At 39.2% G+C, this 22,308-nt stretch overlaps 1 protein-coding gene across 2 annotated transcripts in view; it reads left to right on the forward strand.

The window, feature by feature from the left end:
- The first annotated feature begins 547 nt into the window (after nt 1-547).
- LOC106868008 (sperm flagella and cilia-associated protein 1) overlaps nt 548-22,308 on the forward strand; it is a 44,782-nt gene continuing 23,021 nt past the window's right edge. The window contains exons 1-2 of one of the 2 annotated variants that reach the window (XM_014913105.3): nt 548-991; nt 7,430-7,541. In XM_014913105.3, coding sequence (XP_014768591.1) covers nt 889-991; nt 7,430-7,541 — 215 coding nt within the window. In that variant the 5' untranslated portion in view covers nt 548-888. The remainder of the gene's footprint in view (nt 992-7,429; nt 7,542-22,308) is intronic. The other variant, XM_014913106.3, reaches the window with a different exon arrangement.

Below are 22,308 nucleotides of genomic sequence, written 5' to 3' on the forward strand. Positions count from 1 at the left end.
TCTTTAAAATTTCATTGGAACCCCCCCCCATTTTCCTAAAAGTTATGAGGGAATAGCTCGGATTTTGTGAATTTTCCGAAGGCCTCTCCGCACCGTTGCTTTGCGCGTATTTTTTTTTTTTTTTTCATATTCGTTTCCTACACTTTGTTTTATACCCATTCCAGTATTTTTTTTAAATTTTCATTTCCGGGTCAAGATGTAAACATTAACCTTTTTTTTTTATCACATTAAAACAATTCTGAAGTAAAAATCTAAAACCGAAACAAACAGTAAAATCTTAGTTTCTGTTCTATACGTTGCTATTTAAATACTCGAAATGGAAACAGCATAATGTATTTGGTTTCTGTTGATACGTTACTATATACTTAGTTTGAATATATATAAAGAGAAAAAAAGAATCCAAGGAGACTGATGATTATTTAGAAAAAGTTGCGGTTAACCAATTGTCGTTCGATCTACTTAGAGAACAGTAAGTGCCTTCAAGTTGTCATTGCAACTTAGCAAAATCTGGAATAAAAAAATCGCTGTAGAAGGGAAACAACTCTTTATCGGTGTAATTACCATGGAAACAGCATATGAAACTAGGTCAAGTTCTCGACTTGGAAACGCAACCGGTGCGTTGGGAAATTTAGGTCCCAATATAAGTTTAATTTGGTTTACAACTGCTACGTAATTGATATAAGTGGAAAGCCAACTTTTAAAATAATTATAAAAGTAATACATTTAATGAAATTTTACTCCATATTATTCCTTTCTGCTCTTGTATAGTAAATACACACCTACGTGTTATATAAGTAGTATCCATCGATACATTTGCATATTTTCATAAATGAATGTATGAATTGAAACTTGTCACTGTGTTGTTGCAATATAATAATTACATACACAATGGAACTTGAAGATGCAGTTCTGGAGGAAATTTACAGCTGGGTTGACCAACATCGTCTTTCGAGACCCAAGCGGAATATTGCCAGAGATTTTTGTGATGGTGGTAATTAAGATTTTATTTTGTTATGGCCGTTTTATTTACTAAGTTTGACGTCTATTTAAACATCATATAGTCTATAACGAAAAGATACTCTAAAACCAATAATAAGCGTTGCACACCAAAGATTTTTAAATATTAAAATATTTGGCGAAGGTAAAGAATACGTACACCCGGTGGTTAGGGTTTTTGTTACGTCGAAAACCTGTGGTGTACGTATTCTTTACCTCTGCCGAATATTTTCCATCGTTAATTCATCTCACAAACACCTAAAATGAAACCTATGGCACTGAGCACCCTTAAATAATAATGATAGTTTAGCTTTTTGTAAGACGTATGCATCAGCTATAAATAATTAAAAAGATCTCATGCTAGTGTGAGGTGTGAAATTAGTACAGCAGCTAGGGATAATGACGAAAATGATGATGACCAAGATTGAGCAAATTTAAAAAATGGTGCAATATACCTATATATATAAAAAAAAAATTCTTAAAAAGATGCTAAATTTAACCTCTAATCTAGATAACGTTTTGGCTAGATTCTTGGTGTTGTTTTAAGAAAATTATGCTTTCTTCATACAACTGAAGACTGCAACCCCACAATCCCCAAGTTTTCACATGCAGAAGCACTGTAACTGTACAGGCAAAGATACTGTTTATAACACTTGTATGAAACTACTTTCTGCAACCAAGTGAGAAGTGTCAATTTGCTATTGAAACTCTTATAAGACAAAATTTCTAGGAGAACTTTTGCATAGCACATAGCTTGCAAGTTCTCTGATCTGAACAATTGCAAAAATGCTTTCTGGTTTCATATTAAATTTGCAGGATATATCACTTAGTCATGCATTTGCTATTCTGCTTCACATGCAATTCCACAATGTATACCTTAAACTAATCTCCAAACTTCATCTTATGGAATCTCTTACCTCATGACTATGTGTGCACAATCTTTCCTATGTCCATTCCAGTTTAATAAAGTAAACATTTTTGAGAGTGTTCCTGCCATCACCTATAAACAGTATGGATATGAACTGGACTCTATTCTCAATCATCTTTTTAACTTTTTTCCCCTGCACATGGGAATATTTTTGACATAACTTTCTTGCTTGATTGCCTCTTAATGAGTGCTTCCCACTCTCTCATTTTTTTGATTAAGAGATAGTCAGAGAAAGTTTTTTCACCAATTGATGTAATGAATTAGTCAGGCAAAAAAATTTTAAATGTTCATGTGAGTTTGATTATATTTTCCACATTTTATACATCAGTTCTCCGGTCGCTATTAACTTTCATCAATAAAACTAATTTCTGCTCTTATGAAAACTTGCCTGTCATGACAAAATTGACTTCTAGAAGCACTGTGTGGAGATATGTGTGTTTGATGATATGAGGTTCTAGAGAAGACCTGTCTACATCACCAAAAATTGAGTGTTAGAAGCGTTTTGTCCCACCCACATGCAACAATAAACTTTTCACACACCCTACCCTAAGAAACCGAACTATGTCTCCTCTTCTAAACTGCATCTTTCTCCTCACATTTCCTCTTCGTACCTTAAGGGCATGCCTGACAATTGTCACCATATATCACTCTTCCTTACTCTGCCATCCCATCTATGCTCTGATCCTTGTTACTTGTGAGTATACCCTGATACTTCACTACCTTCTCTCTCTTGCTCACTCTTGCACTTTTGCTGCTTCCCTCTCTCTCTCTTTCCTCTGGTTGGGTAGCCATGTATCTCCTCTACAGCAGTACACCTGTTTCTGCCTTCATTCTTGATCACTCTCTGTCTCCTTCTCTTGTTTTTCCCTCTGGCTAGGTAACCTAGTATCTCCTTTACATTAGCATACCTGCTTCTGTCCTCTTTGTTGTAACTCTAAAGGGTATCATTCTGTATTCTGGGAATGCAATCTGCTGTCGGTGCAGAGTGCATCTGTGTCTCAGCGATAATCCTGTGGACCCTATGTAATTCCAGTAGCAACCCGAGAATTTTGGTGGTCAATGAGGAAACTAGGGATAGAAGAATGGTTAGTGAGAGCTGTGCGAGCCATGTACAGAGACGCTGTTAGTAAGGTGAGGGTTGTCAATGAGTACAGTGAAGAATTCCGGGTAGAGGTAGGGGTCCACCAAGGTTCAGTCCTCAGCCCCCTCCTATTTATCATAGTCTTCCAGGCTATAACAGAGGAATTCAAGTCAGGATGTCCCTGGGAGCTCCTCTATGCTGATGACCTTGCACTAATTGCTGAGTCACTATCAGAACTAGAGGAGAAGTTTCAGGTGTGGAAGCAAGGACTAGAATCGAAGGGCCTTAGAGTGACTCTAGCTAAAACCAAAGTCCTAATAAGTAGGAAGGTAGACAAAACACAAACCCCTTCAGGTAGATGGCCCTGTTCGATCTGTAGAAAAGGCGTGGGTAGGAACTCTATAAGATGCACCCAGTGCAAGCAATGGACACATAAGAGGTGCAGCAATATCAAAGGCAGGTTAACTAGGAAGTTAGTTTTTGTATGTAGCAGATGTTCAGGAGCTATAAACACTGTGAATGTGCAGAAAACAACTTCTGCCACATTCCAGGGAGAAAAACTAGACGTAGTTGATAGCTTCCACTATCTAGGTGACCAAGTTAGTAATGGGGGAGGGTGCGCTGAAAGTGTAGCTGCTAGAATAAGAATAGCCTGGGCAAAGTTCAGAGAGCTCTTACCTCTGCTGGTGACAAGGGGCCTCTCACTCAGAGTAAAAGGCAGACTGTATGACGCATGTGTACGAACAGCCATGCTTCATGGCAGTGAGACATGGGCTGTGACTGCTGAGGACATGTGTAGGCTCGCAAGAAATGAAGCCAGTATACTCCGATACATGTGTAATGTCAGTGTGCATACTAAACAGAGTATTAGTACCTTGAGAGTAAAGTTGAACTTACGAAGCATCAATTGTGGTGTGCAAGAGAGACGATTGCGCTGGTATGGTCATGTAACGAGAATGGATGAGGATAGCTGTGTGAAAAGGTGCCACACCCTAGCAGTTGAGGGAACCTGTGGCAGAGGTAGGCCCAGGAAGACCTGAGATGAGGTGGTGAGGCATGACCTTCGAACATTGGGCCTCACTGAGGCGATGACTTCTGACCGAGACCTTTGGAAATATGCTATGCGTGAGAAGACCCGGCAAGCCAAGTGAGACTTAAATCTAAGGCCTCAGCCAGTCCACTTATACGTACCTTCCTTCATTGGACACTAAACTCCACTTGCGAAGACCTATTGAGGCAAGTGAAATCGAAATCGAGTTAAATTGGACACTAAACTCCACTTGCGAAAACCTGTTGAGGCAAGTGAAATTGAAATCGTGTTAAATTCGACGGTCATCTCTTTCATTGGACACGAAACTCAGCTTGCGAAGACTTATTGGGGCAAGCGAAAGCAAAATTGTGATGTCACCTGTGTCCAGCGTCGCCTTTCTGGCTCTTGTGCCCGCGGCATGTGTATGGACTTTCGAGAGAGATTGTTGCCAGTGCCCCTAGACTGGCTCTTGTGCCGGTGGTACGTAAAAGCACCCACCACACTCTCTGAGTGGTTGGCGTTAGGAAGGGCATCCAGCTGTAGAAACTCTGCCAATTGGAAATATACTGTGCGTGAGAAGACCCGGCAAGCCAAATGAGACCTAAATCTAAGGCCTCAGCCAGTCCACTTATGCGTACCTTCCTTCATTGGACACTAAACTCCACTTGCGAAGACCAGTTGAGGCAATTGAAATCGAAATCAAGTTAAATTCGACGACTGGCACCCATGCCAACGTCGTCTCCTTCATTGGACATGAAACTCAGCTTGTGAAGATTTATTGGGGCAAGCGAAAGCAAAATCGTGATGGCACCTGTGCCCAGCGTCGCCTTTCTAGCACTTGTGCCCAGCGTCGCCTTTCTGGCACTTGTGCCTGTGGCATGTGTAAGGACTTTCGAGTGAGATTGTTGCCAGTACCCCTGGACTGGCTCTTGTGCGTGTGGCACATAAAATACACCATTTTGAGCGTGGCCGTTGCCAGTACCGCCTGACTGGCCTTTGTGCCGGTGGCACGTAAAAGCACCCACTACACTCTCTGAGTGGTTGGCGTTAGGAAGGGCATCCAGCTGTAGAAACTCTGCCAAATCAGATTGGAGCCTGGTGTAGCCATCTGGTTTCACCAGACCTCACTCAAATCGTCCAACCCATGCTAGCATGGAAAGCAGACGTTAAACGACGACGACGATGATGATGATGATGAAATCAGGTTTTCTGAGGCACAAGTAAAGTCAGATTTGATTTTGAATTTTTGTCTCTCTTTAAAAAGGAATTCTGATCCTTCTAGAAGGATGGGACATGTTGCGCAATATATATATATAGCTCTTCAACAACTAGAACCTGCTCTATCCTAACCTCTTCCCCCACTCCTTAACCCTAATCTAACATACAGATGTAACATCCTCTTTCCTTGGGTTTGTTGACTTATAAGCTACATTGTGATCTGAATAGTATTGGTGGTACGAAAAAGCATACTGTATGCACTGTAAAGTAGTTGGCATTAGGAAGGCATTGAGCTATGGAAACCATACCAAAGCAGACAATGGAGTATGATGTAGTCCTTGACTCAAACTGTCCAACCTGTGTCAGCATGTAAAGTGGATGTTTGATGATGGTGATGTGCTATGTTTTCTCTTTGCATCCAACATAACTAAAATCGTATCTGCTCCTTTAAACTCGCAAGCTATATTCTACCCGAATACAAACTCAATTAATGCTTCTGTTTCTATATCCCATGCCACTCCATACTAAAGACTTCATTAATCATTCCTTTCAAAAATTGAAACCAACTAGATTTTCTCCAATGTCTTCATTTTTGTTATAGGCAAAAGTGCAAGCTAGACATCAATTACACCAATTTTATTAGTCTAAATCAACCTCAATTCTTATAGACATTGCCCTCCTGCTTTGGGCAAAATAATTAATGTGTTTATTTTAGTTAACTGAGAATGTTAAAACACAAAGTTAGTCTGCATGAGAGAATAGTTCAGAATGTAAAGAGATATTTGTTGAGATGTATAAATAAAAATTAAAAAACTGTTTGCTGGTTTTGCAGATAGATATATTGACATTACAAATAATTACTTTGACATTGCCACTGCTGCCAATGACATTGAAGATTTGTGTAAAAATTGAAATAAATCAGTTCAAGTAAATACACTGTCTGATAATCTGCTTCAGTAGATTCATCCAATTTAATCCAATTTCAAGAGTAATTTTCCACATTTATAAAGCTTCTTGTATTTTAATAGGAAAACTCTCATCAGCAATCAGTGTTTTATACTGTCATTTTATGATTTTTTCTAAATATATATATATATATATATATATATATATATATATATTACAACAAAATTTTATATAGAGTTACACAAGGTTTTGTACCCACAAAGCTAAAGCCTTGTGGACAGTTTGTCAGACTCTATATAGAGGAAATGGCTCATAATCATTAACATTTTTTCATATTCCTCTTATTCTGAGCATTTCTTCATGTCTGTGACGTAGATATTTTAAAATTTAGTATTCATATAGAGTCTGACGAGCTGTCAACAAGGCTTTAGCTTTGTGGAGGCGAAACCTTGGGTAACTCTGTATAAAATTTTGTTGTAATAATTACTGCTCTATTTTTTAGAGTGTGCTTCTTTCTGATATATGTTCTTTTTGTTAACTATATATATATATATATATATATATATATATATATATATATATATATATAATGTTCCCACAGTTAAAACATATACTTTACAACTAGATACCATCCAAATGTTAACTATCCAATTAAAAAATGGTATATCTAATATTTTACTTAATGTCTTCAGTGTTTCCATGTGCTAATAAATATTGCTTTATTCATATTTGCTCAAATCCACTCTTGGAAAAGATTCTAACCTAAAGTAATATTTCCTGAACATCTGATAACTATTTCTCAAAGTTAGGTGCCAGTGTCTTATATGTTCAAGTATTCATATAACCACAACTTAATTTACACTGAAAAGCTTCATCTCATGTCATTTTCAATTAGTATTCGACTATTGAATTAATCAATTACTATAAATTTACCAAATTTTTTTCTTTGCTGAGCTCCAGCTTAGAACAGCGAATCACAAGTAAAAGCTAAGAAAATGGTAAGATGATGAGCCAAGTGAATAGGATTTATCAGTTCGTGGTTCACAGCTGTATTAATGTTGCAGGCATTTTGTTGAGTTTCTAGAATAGGCCACTTAATTCTATGTGTTTTACTTTTTACATGCTATTTCTAAAAGAAATACATTATATCCATAGTAAACATCTTTCATATTTCAAATTTTATGCACTGGCTTTATGAACCAGTATTTCTGAGGAAAGATAAAAATACAAATCCTTTTTCACAGATATTCTGAATGATTTCCTTTTTTAGTGCTGCTTGCTGAAATCATTCATCAGCACCAACCAAAATTAGTGGAACTTCACAATTACACTCCAGTGAATGCAACCAAACAGAAAATGGAAAACCTCTACCTTTTGAATAGGTAATATCATAACTTTTAATATACTTTTTTTATCTTATGAAAACTTAAAATATTTTATGTCACAGTATCAACTTGAGATTAGTATTGTTGGTTATCATAATATGCTTGTATATAAGTTGTGGCTCTTTAGTGTTTGCATTTTATCTTTTGTCTTTGTTTTCTTCATAAATTGCATGTTACTTTTCATAAATGCTTTTTGCAGCTTCACATGCAGTTGCAAATTAAAAAAATGCATGTAGCTGAAATAGTCACTATCATTACCAATACAATGTAAAAAGGTCATGAAGCCATAACTATCAGAACCATATGTTACTATGATCTATATCTGAAATGAACAGATTAATCAGTGATTTTAAATAGCCATTCCAGATTGACTGACATTATATTCTGGATCTACTGTACAACTACTAGTGGACAGCATATATATGATTCACACATGTGAAATATGAAATCACAAAATGCTTATATATGCAGTGGTGCTCCAGCATGACTGCAGCCGCATGGCTGAAACGAATAAAAGAATAAATTAGAAGAATATATATATGAGAGGCATTGGTATCCAGAAGACCCAAGGTGGCAGGTAAAGCTATGTAAGTGCTTTGGAAGGACCGTAGTTAAACCCTCAGTTTGATAATAATACGAGTGAGGATTTTAACGTGGGTCTTGTATGAGCATGTATATGTTAAATAAAATGAGACAACAAAGCCAAGGTTGTGTGGAATTTATAGGACATTTATGAAGAGAAAGTTAGTCTTACAGCTGTTTCTGGGATATTAGGGATATCCCTTCATCAGCAATGATGTGAGAATGGTTAAATAGAGGGAAATAGTAGAGTTCAATATAAGTACCTTTCTAACATATCATCCCACCTCCCACTCCTCACACATATTCATTCCTTACATTCTTATCTCTTCCTATCCCTCCCCTACTCCTCTCCCATCCCCTTCATAATATCTTGACCACCAACTAACACTCCTTTTTTCATTTTCTCTTCCTCTTTCTTTCTTTCTTTCTTTCCTCACCTATTCCTTTTGATCATTTTAACATATACATCTTTTCTCTCCTCTCTATCTACTTAATACTATGTCTACATTCTCAAAATTTCATTCACACCACAAGACCTCTTTGAATGAACAGCACATGGAATCTACATCTTCACACTTTCCATTTGTAATGACAAAATATGAATTCCTGTCGGAATTTACATACCATGGACAAGAAGCATTTCTATCACTTCTACACACCACTTTCCTTGGATAATGGAACTGCAACTATAACATCCTACATATATCTTTATTTTTAATTTTATTCTCTTATTTCTCTTTATACTTCTTATTTCTATCCTTTTCCCAAATAACCCCTATATTGAACTCTACTATTTCCCTCTATTTAACCATCTCACATCATCCCTGGTGAAGCGATATCCCTGATGCTCCAGAAACAGCTGTAAGACTAACTTTCTCTTCATAAATGTCCTGAAAATTCCACACACCCTTAACTTTGTTGCCTCATTTTATTCAACGCACGCGCGTGTGCGCACACACACTCACACGCACGCACGCACACACACACACACACACACACACACACACACACACACACACACACAAACTCACACACACACAAATATATATAATTCGAAGAAAGAGGTTGTGAATCCAACCAACTAAGGGATAGTGTCTATCCAATATACTGCTGGTAGAATGCCTAATTAATACACAAGTGTTGGCTATTGTGTGGCAATTACCCTACTGAGTATAATAATTAGGCAGGGGTAATAAGCAGTTTTACTCTTAATTTATATGGCAAGAATAAAAAGGGAGGGAATCCAGAGGTAGTATTCATCAGCTGTTAGACATTATGTTATGTCTATTTATTTATTTTAAACAGTTCAGATAATATATATAAATACATGTGTAAAGTATTACTAATTTCTAGAATATATATATATATATATATATATATATATATATATATATATATATATATATATATATAAACAATATATGAGTATATGCATATATGTACATGTATGTATATACGTTCATCTACATGTACATATAGATACATAACTAGGTACATGACGTGGCAAAAGAACAAGGACAAAATGGTAAACAAGGTGCAACAAACAAGCAGGCCACATAGAAACATCCCCTTCATCAGCTGCCACCATTAAAACTCCGGCGTTTCGAAGAATTAAGGCAGTACGCATCGTTAAAATGGTTCTTCCCACGAACACAAACTAAATTGTTTTCGTGGAGGGTAGTGGCGGATGGAAAACAAGACAGGAAAACGAAAGGGTGAAATAAACAAACAAAAAGGCTGTACAGCCAGACGTGAAGTGTGTATGTCTTGAACGCTGTGAAGCACGTACAGGAGGGGCAAAGATGTACGTGCGAGCTTGGTGATTCAAAGAACGAAAAGAAATAGCAGCCGGACACACGTGACCAAGGTTGTGTGAAGAGAAAGAGTAGCAGAGGGAAAAGGAGGGGAGGAAGTAGAATAAAAGTGAGCAACGAGAGGTAGAGAGAGAGAGAGAGATAGTAGTAGTAATGGTGAGAGGCGAAGGACGAGTAACAAGAGAGAGAGAGAGAAGTGGTGACAGGTAGAGGCGAAGAATAGTAGAGGGAAGAATGAGAGGGGGGGATAGAAATAGAGGGAGTCGCATTTATTGTTTCTGTAGTTTCAGCTTAGAGCTGTGGCCATGCTGATGCACTGCCGTTTTGCTACACTTTTATTACTGAGAGCCTCTTCCAATATGTGGCATTTGGTGAAGAATGGAATTTGATGTAGCTACCCTCATTTGCACCTCTTGCCGTGAGGTAGGTTTATCTGGGACTCTCAACAGGAAGAGGTCCAATTTGATTTTAAAATGCCTACATCTACTTTGTGCTGCTTCCTCAGGCTCTTTGAGAGAATATTAAAAAGCTGTGGGCCCCTGAAACCCAGGCTGTTGCAGTAACTGGTCCTGAAGCGCGATGGTATTGCTGGAATCCTTGGCACTATGCAGTGTCGTCCCATTCTGGCATTGGTGTAGCTTTCAATGCCAAAATTTGGCACAATTCCTTCCAGGATCCTCCAGATGTATATTACTGCATACCTCTCCCGCCTTCTCTCCAGCCTTCTCTCCAGGGAGTAGAGTCTTAGCTATTTCAGCCTTTCCCAGTAGCTGAGAAGTCAGAAAGAGATGATCTTCTTTGTGAATCTTCTCTGGATTGCTTCAAGGTCCACTGTTAATTTCACACTGGTGGGTGACCATAGCTGTGAGCAGTAATCCAGGTGGCTGAGGATGAATGTCCTCCAGAGGACCATCATGGTTTCCTTATCTCTGGTTCTGAATATTCTCAGGATCCATCCAGCCAGTCGTCTGCACTGTGTCGCCATCCTAGTAATGTGCACTTGGAAAGAGGTATCATCACTCATGTCAATACCCAGGTCCCTCACTGATTTAGGCTCTGGGATTGAAATTCCCTGTGGACCAGTGTACCCTGTAAGTTTCATATTCAGTTTTGGACACTGGTAGTGCAGGGCTTGGAATTTTTCAGCATTAAAATGCATTTAATTATCCTCAGCCCATCTGTAAATTGAGTCCAACTCCTGCTGCAGATGTGCAACATCACTGGAGTTCTGTATTTTCTGCGAGACTTTCGTATCGTCTGCGTAGCTTACAAGGGTGGCTATCCGGGCACTTGAGGGCATAATTGAGAGGGTCACTATAAAACGCAGTGGTCCCAAGACAGTGTTCTGTGGAACACCACTCACTATTTGTGTTTTCATAGAGGTGGCTCCATTATCCACTACTGCCTGACTTCTATCTTTCAGAAAGTCATGTAACCACTCTACAAGTTTTCCAGCTATGCTGAAATCATGCAGTTTGTGGCATATCATATCATGATCCACCTTGTCAAAAGCTTTTGCAAAATCAAGATATATTATGTCCATATTTGAGTTGTTGAGTAACTGCCTCAACACCCAGGCATAATGTTGTAAGAGCTGGGTCAGGTAGCTCCTACCTGGTCGAAAACCATGCTGGATATCACTCAGCAAGTTATTTTCTTCAAGAAATGCGATTAGTTTCCCTCTGATTATCCATTCCATGACTTTGCTGATGTGTGAAGTCAGAGAGATAGGCCTATAGTTTTTGGCATCTTCTCTGCTTCCCCCGTTATGGATTGGGCATATTATTAACTTCCTTCAGCTTGCTTGGCAGTCTGCCATTTGTAAGAAAGCTCTGGAAAAAAATCTGGAGGGGTTTTTCCAGGGCATGCTTACATGATTTGAGGAGGATTGCCGGGAAGCCATCAGGACCAGCAGTTGAGTTTGTATCCACTTCATCTATGGCTAGTAGTATATCTTCTTAGCTAATGTCAATGTATTCCATCGTAACTGCCTTGCTGGTTATAGGTGAGGCGGCAAAGAAGTCCACTGGTTCGTTCACTTGTCCGTGTTCCAACGGGGTGGTAAAGACACTTTTGAACTGGTCATTCAGTGCCTCACTGATCCTAGTTGGACTGTCTGTGAGGGAGCCATCCTTTTGGAAGAGGGGTCCTATCTTGCAGCATACTGAGGCTGTTTCTTTCGCGTAATGAAAGAAGGCCTTTGAGTTTGACTTAATGTTTTTTATAACCCAGGCTTCTTTGTCTGCTTTCTCCCTCACATAGGATTGTTGCAGCTCTTTTTCAATCTCCATCAGTGTTATTTTTAGGCGGGATCTTTCACTACTTTTGGGATGTTGGTTGAGTTGATTTGCAACCTTCATTTGTTGTCTCACGAGAATCTTCCTCTCCCTTGGAATCTTGTTCCTATTTGTGTTGGCCTTGTACTCTGGGACTTATTTCTGGCATATGGCTTGCACAAGAGACATGAAACATTCTAGTTTCATGTCAATGTCTGGTGGGGAGAGACATTTTGGCCAGTCCTCTCTGAGGATCTCTTTTTGGATCGATTTCCAGTCTGCTTTGTGGAAGTTTAGATTGGAGAGATTTTGGGTGTTTCTTTTAGGCTGTATGTCTCTTGTTACTTTCGGTCAAACATAGACAGCTCTATTATGTTGTGACTCGAGACTAATGTCGGTGTTACTTTCACATCATGAATGATGTCCATATTGTTAGTGAAGCAGATATCCAGAATGTTATTCGCCCTAGATGGTCTGAGTACAGCTTGATCCATGAATAGGGCATTGGTGAGGTTGAGCAGGGACTCCACCTGCGCTTGCTTGCAATGAGTCATTCCTGAGAGTATGAGACCTTCGGGCCATTTGACGTTGGGGAAGTTGAAATCACCCATAGAAAATATGGTCACATGGTGTTCCAGTTTCATGAGGATTTCTTTAATTCTTGTGATGCAATCTTCGAACTTGCCTATGTGGTTTGGAGCATCCGGTGGGCAATATATATTGCATATGACTATATTATGTTGTCTTATGTATACAATTAGAGTGTTACATTCCGAATTTGAGTATGACAGTAAGACCTGGGGTGTGAGTTTGTCTTGGATGTATACAGGAACTCCACCATGGCTCCTTTCCCTTCTGTCTGTTCGCAGTATGGCATATTTTGGTACGTGTACTTCTGCATCCTCTATATCAGGGCTGAGGTGAGTTTCCACGAGTGCTATGCATAGGGCTTGATTGCATGCAGCAAGATCTCTCAGGAAAGAAATTTTGCTTTTATTATGATGCAACAGGCCCCCAATATTTAGTAAAAATATTGGCATGATGACTGTGTAGGCATTAGGGGAGGCCATCCCGTGTCTGTTGACTGTGGTGGTCTTGTGCAGTGGTGGGCAAGGTTTCTTGTTTGTGCTTGGTGTAGCCAGGTCAGCTGCTGCACAATCTTTTGCGCCATGTACAAAAAAAATCTCATGCTCAGCTGCTGCATTGCGCATAACCTCTGAAGAGCGCACTTCTTTTGGTCGCTATAATAAAAGTTGAATGAAAATTATAGTGAGAATTCTCAGAAAGTAAACAAAGATGAAGTCGTAACTCAAATATTACCTATGATAAAAGAAAATAAACAAATGAAAAGGATACTTATTCACAAGAGGTAAAATTCCAAATCCTTGTTCTTGTATGTAGAAGTTTTCTTTCAAAAACAATTCTTTTTTGTTTCTTACATTTGGCTGCAAATAAAAGTACGACTTGTAACCATGTGGTTTTTCGATGATAACTCTAGCTTGTGTCACTGACTTTAATGTACCATATTAAAGTTTTAGTGTAATATATTACGTCTTTTTTTTAATCAATATATTATGGTACATCATTATGAAGTAACAAGTACTACGTTTTTCTCAGTTTTAGCAGATTTTTTTTCGTCGATTTATGCAATCCCATTTTGGCTGTTTCAGGAGAATGAAAAAGCACATCTTTCTTCAACAAAACCAGAATAATATATATATATATATATATATATTCTATAAAATCACCATTGGCTTGAGCCATGGTCTCCAGATGACTTTGTAATCTGCAACTCTTCTGGATGGTTTCCTTGTTTAAGTTGGTGAATGCTGCCATAATCCTTGCCTTCAATTCATCTTTGGTGTTATAAGGAGTTTTGTTGGTCTCTCACTCAACTGTGCTCCACACATAGTAATCAAGGGGGTTGCAGTGTGGGGAGTTAGGTGACCAGATGTTAGGGGTGATGTGGTTGCTGAAATAGTGTGACTGGGTTCTCCTGTTTGTGTGGCATGGTGCAGAGTCCTGTTGCCAGACATAGGGTCTTCCAGCATCCAGCCTCTTTACCCAGAGTAGCACTACTTCCTCCAGGTACTTGATATAGGCCACCGTGTTGAGTGTGAGGCCATGTGGGAACATGAATGGAGGCATAACATCGCCATCACTAGTGATCACTCCAAACACCATGTTGTTGACTGGATGCTTGGTTTTTATCACTCTTGGTACATATCCTCAGATTGACACCCGAACACTCTGAAATGTTTATATCGGAGCTTCTGATGTGAATGCCAAGCAGTACAGCATATTGTTTCCAAATTTCTGGCAGTGTGAATTGTGTCATACCGTTTTTCTCACAGATGATGTCCGACTATACCGTGTAGTTGACAAAATCAAAAACAAACAATGCACATGCACGAAATTAAAAATATAAAATGGCAACAATTTACCCATCGTACTCTGTATATATATCTTACATAATAAAACAGAGTTTGTGTGTGTGTGTGTGTGTGTGTGTGTGTGTGTGTGTGTGTGCGCGTGTTTCTTATGGATTTGAAGACTGAGTTGTCAATTTTGATGTATGAGGTATCAAAAGATTCAGTAATCTTTCAGCTACCAAATAAAGTATGTTTTTTGCACAACAACTCTTTTTTACTACAAAAATAACCTAAAGTTTTATATCTTGGAGCACAATGAGAAAATGTTTAAAATACATGGAATTTTACCAGAGAATGAATCTTCAAAGATACCATCAACTTTATTAGTATTATTTAGTAGATGCTCTCTTAATGTGAAGCATGTTTGTCTGTGTTTTGTTTAGCAAAGAGTTGTGTCTGATGTAGCAGACCAATCGCATACTTTTTTTCCTTGCCTGAAATATGGTAAATCTGCGTCTTTCTTTTGATGAAAGGTTGTGTTTTAAGAGAAATTTGGCTGCTATTTATAGTAGCTCAAGTTATCACAGACATCTGTGTGTGTGTGTGTGTGTGTGTTTCTTTGTGATGAAAAAAATACTTTTTCTCAGAATATGTTGCACAATAATTTTTAAAGAAATCTGGACATCTTTCTTACTACTAACCATTCAACTTCAAATTACAGTTGTTAATTGTTGGAAGTCAAGTAGACTGAGATGTACATATAGTGTTATCGTATAGAGTGGAAGTTCAATACAAAGTCTTGAACTCATTATCTTGTGGTTAATAATCCATTACCTTAAATTTGAAGCCATTAAGTCTTTAAACATTATTTTACTGGGTTTAGTCTTTCAACTGTTGCCATGATGGGGTATCACCTTCAAAAATTTAATTGATCATACTGACTCAGTACGTATTTCAATCTGGCATTTATTTTATAGATCTCTGCTTGATGAACTTTGAAACATAGTGGGACACCATACTTGATTTAACAACAAATGTAAACACACACACACATATTAGCCTGTGTGGTTGAGAAGTTTGCTTCTCAACCACATGATTCCACATTCAGTCCCTCTACTTGAGCAAGTGTTTTCTACTATAGCTGTAGGCCAACCACAGACTTGTGACTGAATTTGGTATATGGAAACTGCAGCATTATTCATCAGGAAATAACCAAAAACATGTTTATAAAGAAGAGTTGTTTGCCTCATATTCCTTGTGTGCTGATTCTGTCCATAAGAAAGGAACAAATAATACAATATGGTTGTAGGTCATAACACCTGGACAATGCTGGGTGCATTGCTTATATATATACAGAGAGAGAGAGAGAAAGAGAGAGAGAGCAGAAGAGATGTCTTTAAAATAAATGCATATATATATATATATATATATATATATAAGCAAAGTAGCTGTAAGGTTGTAAAATCTCAATAAGAGATGAGAGTGGTAACTATACTAACAAGTAAAGGTAATTGCCACATCATTGTGGCTGTTCCATGTTACTGCTAGTTTAACCCCAGGCAGATCTTGTGTCCACCTGGTTATTGGTGCAGCACTGCACTCTGTATATTGCCAGCAGGGGAGCAAAACCCTACCATCCTCCAGCAGATGAAAGAATCACAAGACCAATTTGGTATTGAGCTAGTTTGCTCATCCTCAGTCACGAACACTTGGCCACCAGAGAGATGGCTACAGTCTGTTCCAGCTAGCAATATATTGTAAACAAAACAACCATTAGTCACTGATTTGCAACAGGCAAAGTAGCTAGTTATAAAATCTCAGTAAGAGATATGAGTAGTAACTATACTAACAAATAAAGTGATGCATATATATATATATATATATATATATGTGTGTGTGTGTGTGTGTATCTAACTATCTATATATATATGTAGGGGAGTAAATATAAGGACAAATAAGTTAGGTAAATCTTAAATACTTTTAATACAAAAAATGTACATATGTATTTATATAAAAAAGTCTAACTTTCACAGAATATAAATGATATCAGGAATTAAAGGAGTTGAGTAAGAGTCCAACAGCTGTTTCTGGGGGCTTGGTGGTTCAAAATAATGATTGTAACTTGATTCCATCATTGGATACCACCAGCCTCCATCTTCAGGGAAGAATTTTACATTTGAGGTGTTGACAGAATGGAGTTTAAAGATGTATATATACTTTGTGGTGGTATATATATATATATATATATATATATATATATATATACATATACATACACATATATATGTGTATGTAAGTATATATATGTGTGGGGGTGCGGTGGGGTATATATATGTATGTATATATGCATGTATGTATGAATGTGTGTGTATATATATATATATATATATATATATATAAATTTTCAGAATGAGATAAAAATCCAAGACTGTGAAAGATTTTAGAACATTTATAAATAGAAGGTCTTACAGCTGTTTCCGGGATGTATTATATATCCCTTTATCAGAGACGGTGAAGAGATATATAAAATATCCCATCTCTGATGAAGGGATATATAAAATATCCTGGAAACAGCTGTAAGACCTATTTATAGATGTTCTAAAATCTTTCACAGCCTTGAATTTTTTTCTCATTCTGAAAATTTTTTATATATACACATGCTGATATATGACCTATGCTGGACTCCTCATTCGCATAATCACCGAACCTGGAGCTTTACTGTAGTCTATCCATAGCACTTACTCAGCATTACATGACACCTTCGGGTCTTATTGATACCATTACCTCTCATAACCTCTATATGTATATATAAGTTAAAGTAGTGAGGAAAACAAGTCATCAATGTAGAACTATGGCATTTAAATTCATTTAATTCAATCTAAGAGAGTTGAATTAACAATAACAGTAATACAATATTGGTAGAGATAATAGAAAAAAGCCAATAGAGGTAAGCTACTGATTGCCAACTTTTTTCTGAACAGGGCATTTGTGTTACCACAACTCCATTCCCTGTTTGAAATGGGATTTTGGTAGCTTATCTTTTGGAGCACTCAGAATGCACACTTATTAGTTTGGGTTACCTTAACCTAAACTCCTCATTTTCTGTATATATATATGTATGTATGTGCCATTACCATGTTATCACATTCATTCATTCATTTTTCAAGTTTATCACACAGTCACTTATTTCTCTAATTCTGTCTTAGATTAGCTGACAAAAAACTCTCAGATTTTTCAATTCTATATTACTATTATCAACATTTGCTGTCTCGTTAAACTATGCTACACAAATCCCAAAAGATTATTTTTCTCCCTCGTGTTCTGATCACTAACCCCACTCTCCCTATCTCTGCCTTACTCTGCTCATGGTACACCCGCCCTCTCACCCCCTCCACCTGTACCGGAAGTTCTTTTCCTCTCCACCTGTACTGGAAGTTCCTATCCTCTCCACCTATACCGGAAGTTCCTACCCTCTCCACTTGTACCAGAAGTTCCTACCCTCTCTACCTGTACCGGAAGTTCCTAACCTCTCCCATGAACACTTCGAAAGGCTTCACAACACCCCCACAACAACTTACGGTTTATCTCCTCCTAAGTAAAGTAGTGATCATATAGTGCAAAAATATGGTAGTGTAGTGTATGCAGGTTGAATTGAAGGCTACTGCTTGTTTATGAATTCTGCCAAATGCAAGTTTCTTTTCAGGTACATGATGCTGCTGTCCCCCGCCCCAGGGTCACATGGGCCCAAACCTCCCACACCCTCAGGGTTGGCACTCTCAACATTGGCACACTGAAAGGTAGGTCTGGTGAGATTGTTGAGATGCTTGAATGGAGATGTGTCGATATCTGCTGCCTCCAAGAAGAAAGGTGAAGAGGAGATTCTGCTATGTTCCTCACAGGCAAAGAACACAGGTACAAGATTTTCTGGGCAGGGAACACAGACGGTATCGGGGTTGTGGGTATACTTCTAGCAAAAAAATGGGTGGATAAGGTAATCGAGGTAATCAGAGTATGCGATAGAATACTTAAGATTAGATTCGTCCTTCATCATGGGTTAGCAACCATTATCTTGGCCTATGCCCCTCAGCCAGGGCTACCCGATGAACAGAAAGACCGATTTTATGACATCCTCTTGCAGACTACCTCGTTGACGAATGACAGGGACCTTCTCTTTGTAGCTGGTGACTTCAATGGACATGTTGGACAACATACAGGGGGCTTCCATGGCGTACATGGAGGCTATGGTTTTGGCTCACGCAATGAGGAGGGAACCAGGCTGCTGGAGTTCTGCGATACAAATGACCTTATGGTTTGCAATACTAACTTCAGGAAGCCTGCCAGTCACCTAGTCACCTACCGTTCTGGCAGACACACTAGCCAAATTGACTACATCCTCACCAGAAAATGGGAAAGAGGACTGCTTATAAATGCCAAAACCTTCCCAGGCAAAGAATGTACCCCACAACATAGACTAGTAGTTAGTGACTTCAGGATCAGGACTAAGTGGATGCCCAGAAGACGACCAGCATCACGGAGAAGGGTCTGAGAGCTTAAAGACCCTGCAAATGGACAGAGATTTAGAGACGTATTACTCAAAGCCTTTGACGAGATGGAAGGGGATATAGCTTCACACGATGTAGAAGACAACTGGAGGTTACTATGGGACAACCTACTGAAGGCCACTGACCAGATCTGTGGATGGTGCAAAGACCCCTCTCGACCCAAAATAACGTGGTAGTGGAGCAATACTGTTGACAGGGCTATTAGACAAAAGAAACAGGCTTGGAAAGACTGGAAGAACTGTGGTAATAGGGAATTGTATCAGACTGCCAGAAGGTAAGCTAGGAGACAGGTTTATTTAGCCAGAGGGGAAGCAGATAAGGAAAAATTTGCCAATGTTCTGCACCGTGAGGACCAAAGACTTGAGATATTTCATGTTGCAAGATAGTGTGTGAGAGAGAATCATGATGTCATAGGAGAGAAATGTGTCCGCATGGATGATGATTCACTTGCACTAAATGTGGCTGCAAAGAAAGAGGTCTGGAGATGCCACTACGATAGATTGCTTAATAAAGAGAATGAATAGGAGAGAGTCTGCTGAAGGTCGACTCAACAGAGGGACCAGCTATCCAAGTTGACAGTACCATGGTAGATAAAGCAATTGAGAGTATGAAGACAGGGAAAGCCCCCAGCCCATCAGGAATCAATGCAGAGATGCTCGAAATATCTGGCAGTGGTCGGCTATAGCCTAGTTATCCGTATAGTTAACCAGGTGATACACGAAGGAGTCATACCCAATGACTGGTGTAGAAGCACCATAGTCAACTGCTACAAAAGTAAAGGTGACGCTTTAGATACAAATAATTACAGAGGTATCAAGTTGTTGGATCAGGTAATAAAAGTCACGGAGAGGGTCATAGCCCAACTAATTAGGGAGAGAGTCAGTTTAGATGAGATGCAGTTTGGGTTTGTGTTACGGAAAAAGCACCACTGATGCTATATTTCTGGTAAGACAGTTGCAGGAGAAATATATAGCCAAAGATAAACCTCTGTACCTGGCTTTTGTCGACATGGAGAAAGCCTTTGACAGGGTGCCCCGATCCCTTATCTGGTGGTCAATGAGGAAATTAGGGATAGATGAATGGTTAGTGCGAGCTGTGCGAGCCATGTACAGGGATTCTGTCAGTAAGATGAGGTTTGGCAATGAGTACAGTGAAGAATTCCGGGTAGAGGTAGGGGTCCACCAAGGTTCCGTCTTCAGCCCCCTCCTATTTATCATAGTCCCCCAAGCAATAACAGAGGAATTCAAGACAAGATGCCCCTGGGAGCTCCTCTATGCTGACGACCTTGCACTAATTGCTGAGTCACTATCAGAACTAGAGGATAAGATTCACGTGTGGAAGCAAGGACTAGAATCGAAGGGCCTTAGAGTGAACCTAGCTAAAACCAAAGTCCTAATAAGTAGGAAGGTAGACAAACCACAAACCCCTTCAGGTAGATGGTCCTGCTCGATCTGCAGAAAAGGCGTAGGTAGAAACTCTATAAGATGTACCCAGTGTAAACTATGGACACTGCAGCAATATCAAAGGAAGGTTAACTAGGAAGTTAGTTTTTGTATGTAGCAGCTGTTCAGGAGCAATAAACACTGAAAATGTGCAGAAAACAACTTCTGCCATATTCCAGGGAGAAAGACTAGATGTAGTTGATAGTTTCTATTACTTAGGTGACCAAGTCAGTAGCGGGGGAGGGTGCTCTGAAAGTGTAGCTGCTAGAATAAGAATAGCCTGGGCAAAGTTCAGAGAGCTCTTACCTCTGCTGATGACAAAGGGCCTCTCGCACAGAATAAAAGGCAGACTGTATGACGCATGTGTACGAACAGCCATGCTTCATGGCAGTGAGACATGGGCTGTGACTGCTGAGGACATGTGTAGGCTCACAAGGAATGAAGCCAGTATGCTCTGATGAATGTGTAATGTCAGTGTGCATACTAGACAGAGTATTAGTACCTTGAGAGAAAAGTTGGACCTTAGAAGCATCAGTTGTGGTGTGTAGGAGAGACGATTGCGCTGGTATAGACATGTGGCAAGAATGGATGAAGGTAGTTGTGTGAAAAGGTGCCACAGCCTAGCAGTTGAGGGTACTTGGGGAAGAGGTAGACCCAGGAAGACCTGGTATGAGGTGGTGAAGCACGACCTTCAAACATTAGGCCTCACTGTGGCAATGACTAGTGACCGAGACCTTTGGAAATATGCTATGCGTGAGAAAACCTGGCAAGCCAAGTGAGACCATAATCCATGGCCTCTACCAGGGGTGTAGCCAGCCCACTTATTCATACCTTTATTTCATTGGACACTAAACTCTGCTTGCGAAGACCTGTTGGGGCAAGTGAAATCAAAATCGTGACTGAACCATATTCGATGACCGGCACCTGTGCCAGTGGAGCACTAACAGCACCGTCCAAGCGTGATCATTACCAGAGCAGCTATCCAGCTTCCATGCCGGTGGCACATAAATAGCACCATTTGAACATGATCATTACCAGCATTGCCTTTACTGGCACGTGAGAAAACATTCGAGCAAGGTCATTGCCAGTGCCATTGGACTGGCTCCTGTGCAGGTGGCACATAAAAAACACCATTTGATTGTGGCCGTTAGGAAGGGCATCCTGCTGTAGAAACTCTGCCAGATCAGACTGGAGCCTGGTGCAGCCATCTGGTTTGCCAGTCCTTAGTCAAATCCTCCAACCCATACTAGCATGGAAAGCGGACGTTAAACGATGATGATGATATATACATGCACACACACAATCATACATCATGTAGGTAATGTTTTCAACTGAGAGATTACAATCATATCTGATTCTTCAAGTGCTTCAATTCTGTCTATGTACATATATTTACTAGATTGCTGACATTTATTAGTGGTTTTCCCTATTGTGCTAATGTGCCATTTTCTATCTTTAAGAAAACTGTTGGCATTTTTACCAACACGGGTATGCTAGTAATAATAATAATAGTCTCTTCTTCTATAGGTACAAGGACTAAACTTTTAGGAGAAAGGGCTAGTTGATTTTATTGATCCCATTACTGGTACTTATTTCATTGACTCTAAAAGGATGAAAGGCAAAGTCAACCCTGGTGGCATTTGAATCAGAATGTAAGGCTGGAAGAAATATTGCTAAGCATTTTGTTTGGTGTGGTAACAATATTACGTGTTTGCC

This window comes from Octopus bimaculoides, chromosome 2 (assembly GCF_046866305.1).
Source record: "Octopus bimaculoides isolate indiv1 chromosome 2, ASM4686630v1, whole genome shotgun sequence".
Taxonomy (NCBI): domain Eukaryota; kingdom Metazoa; phylum Mollusca; class Cephalopoda; order Octopoda; family Octopodidae; genus Octopus; species Octopus bimaculoides.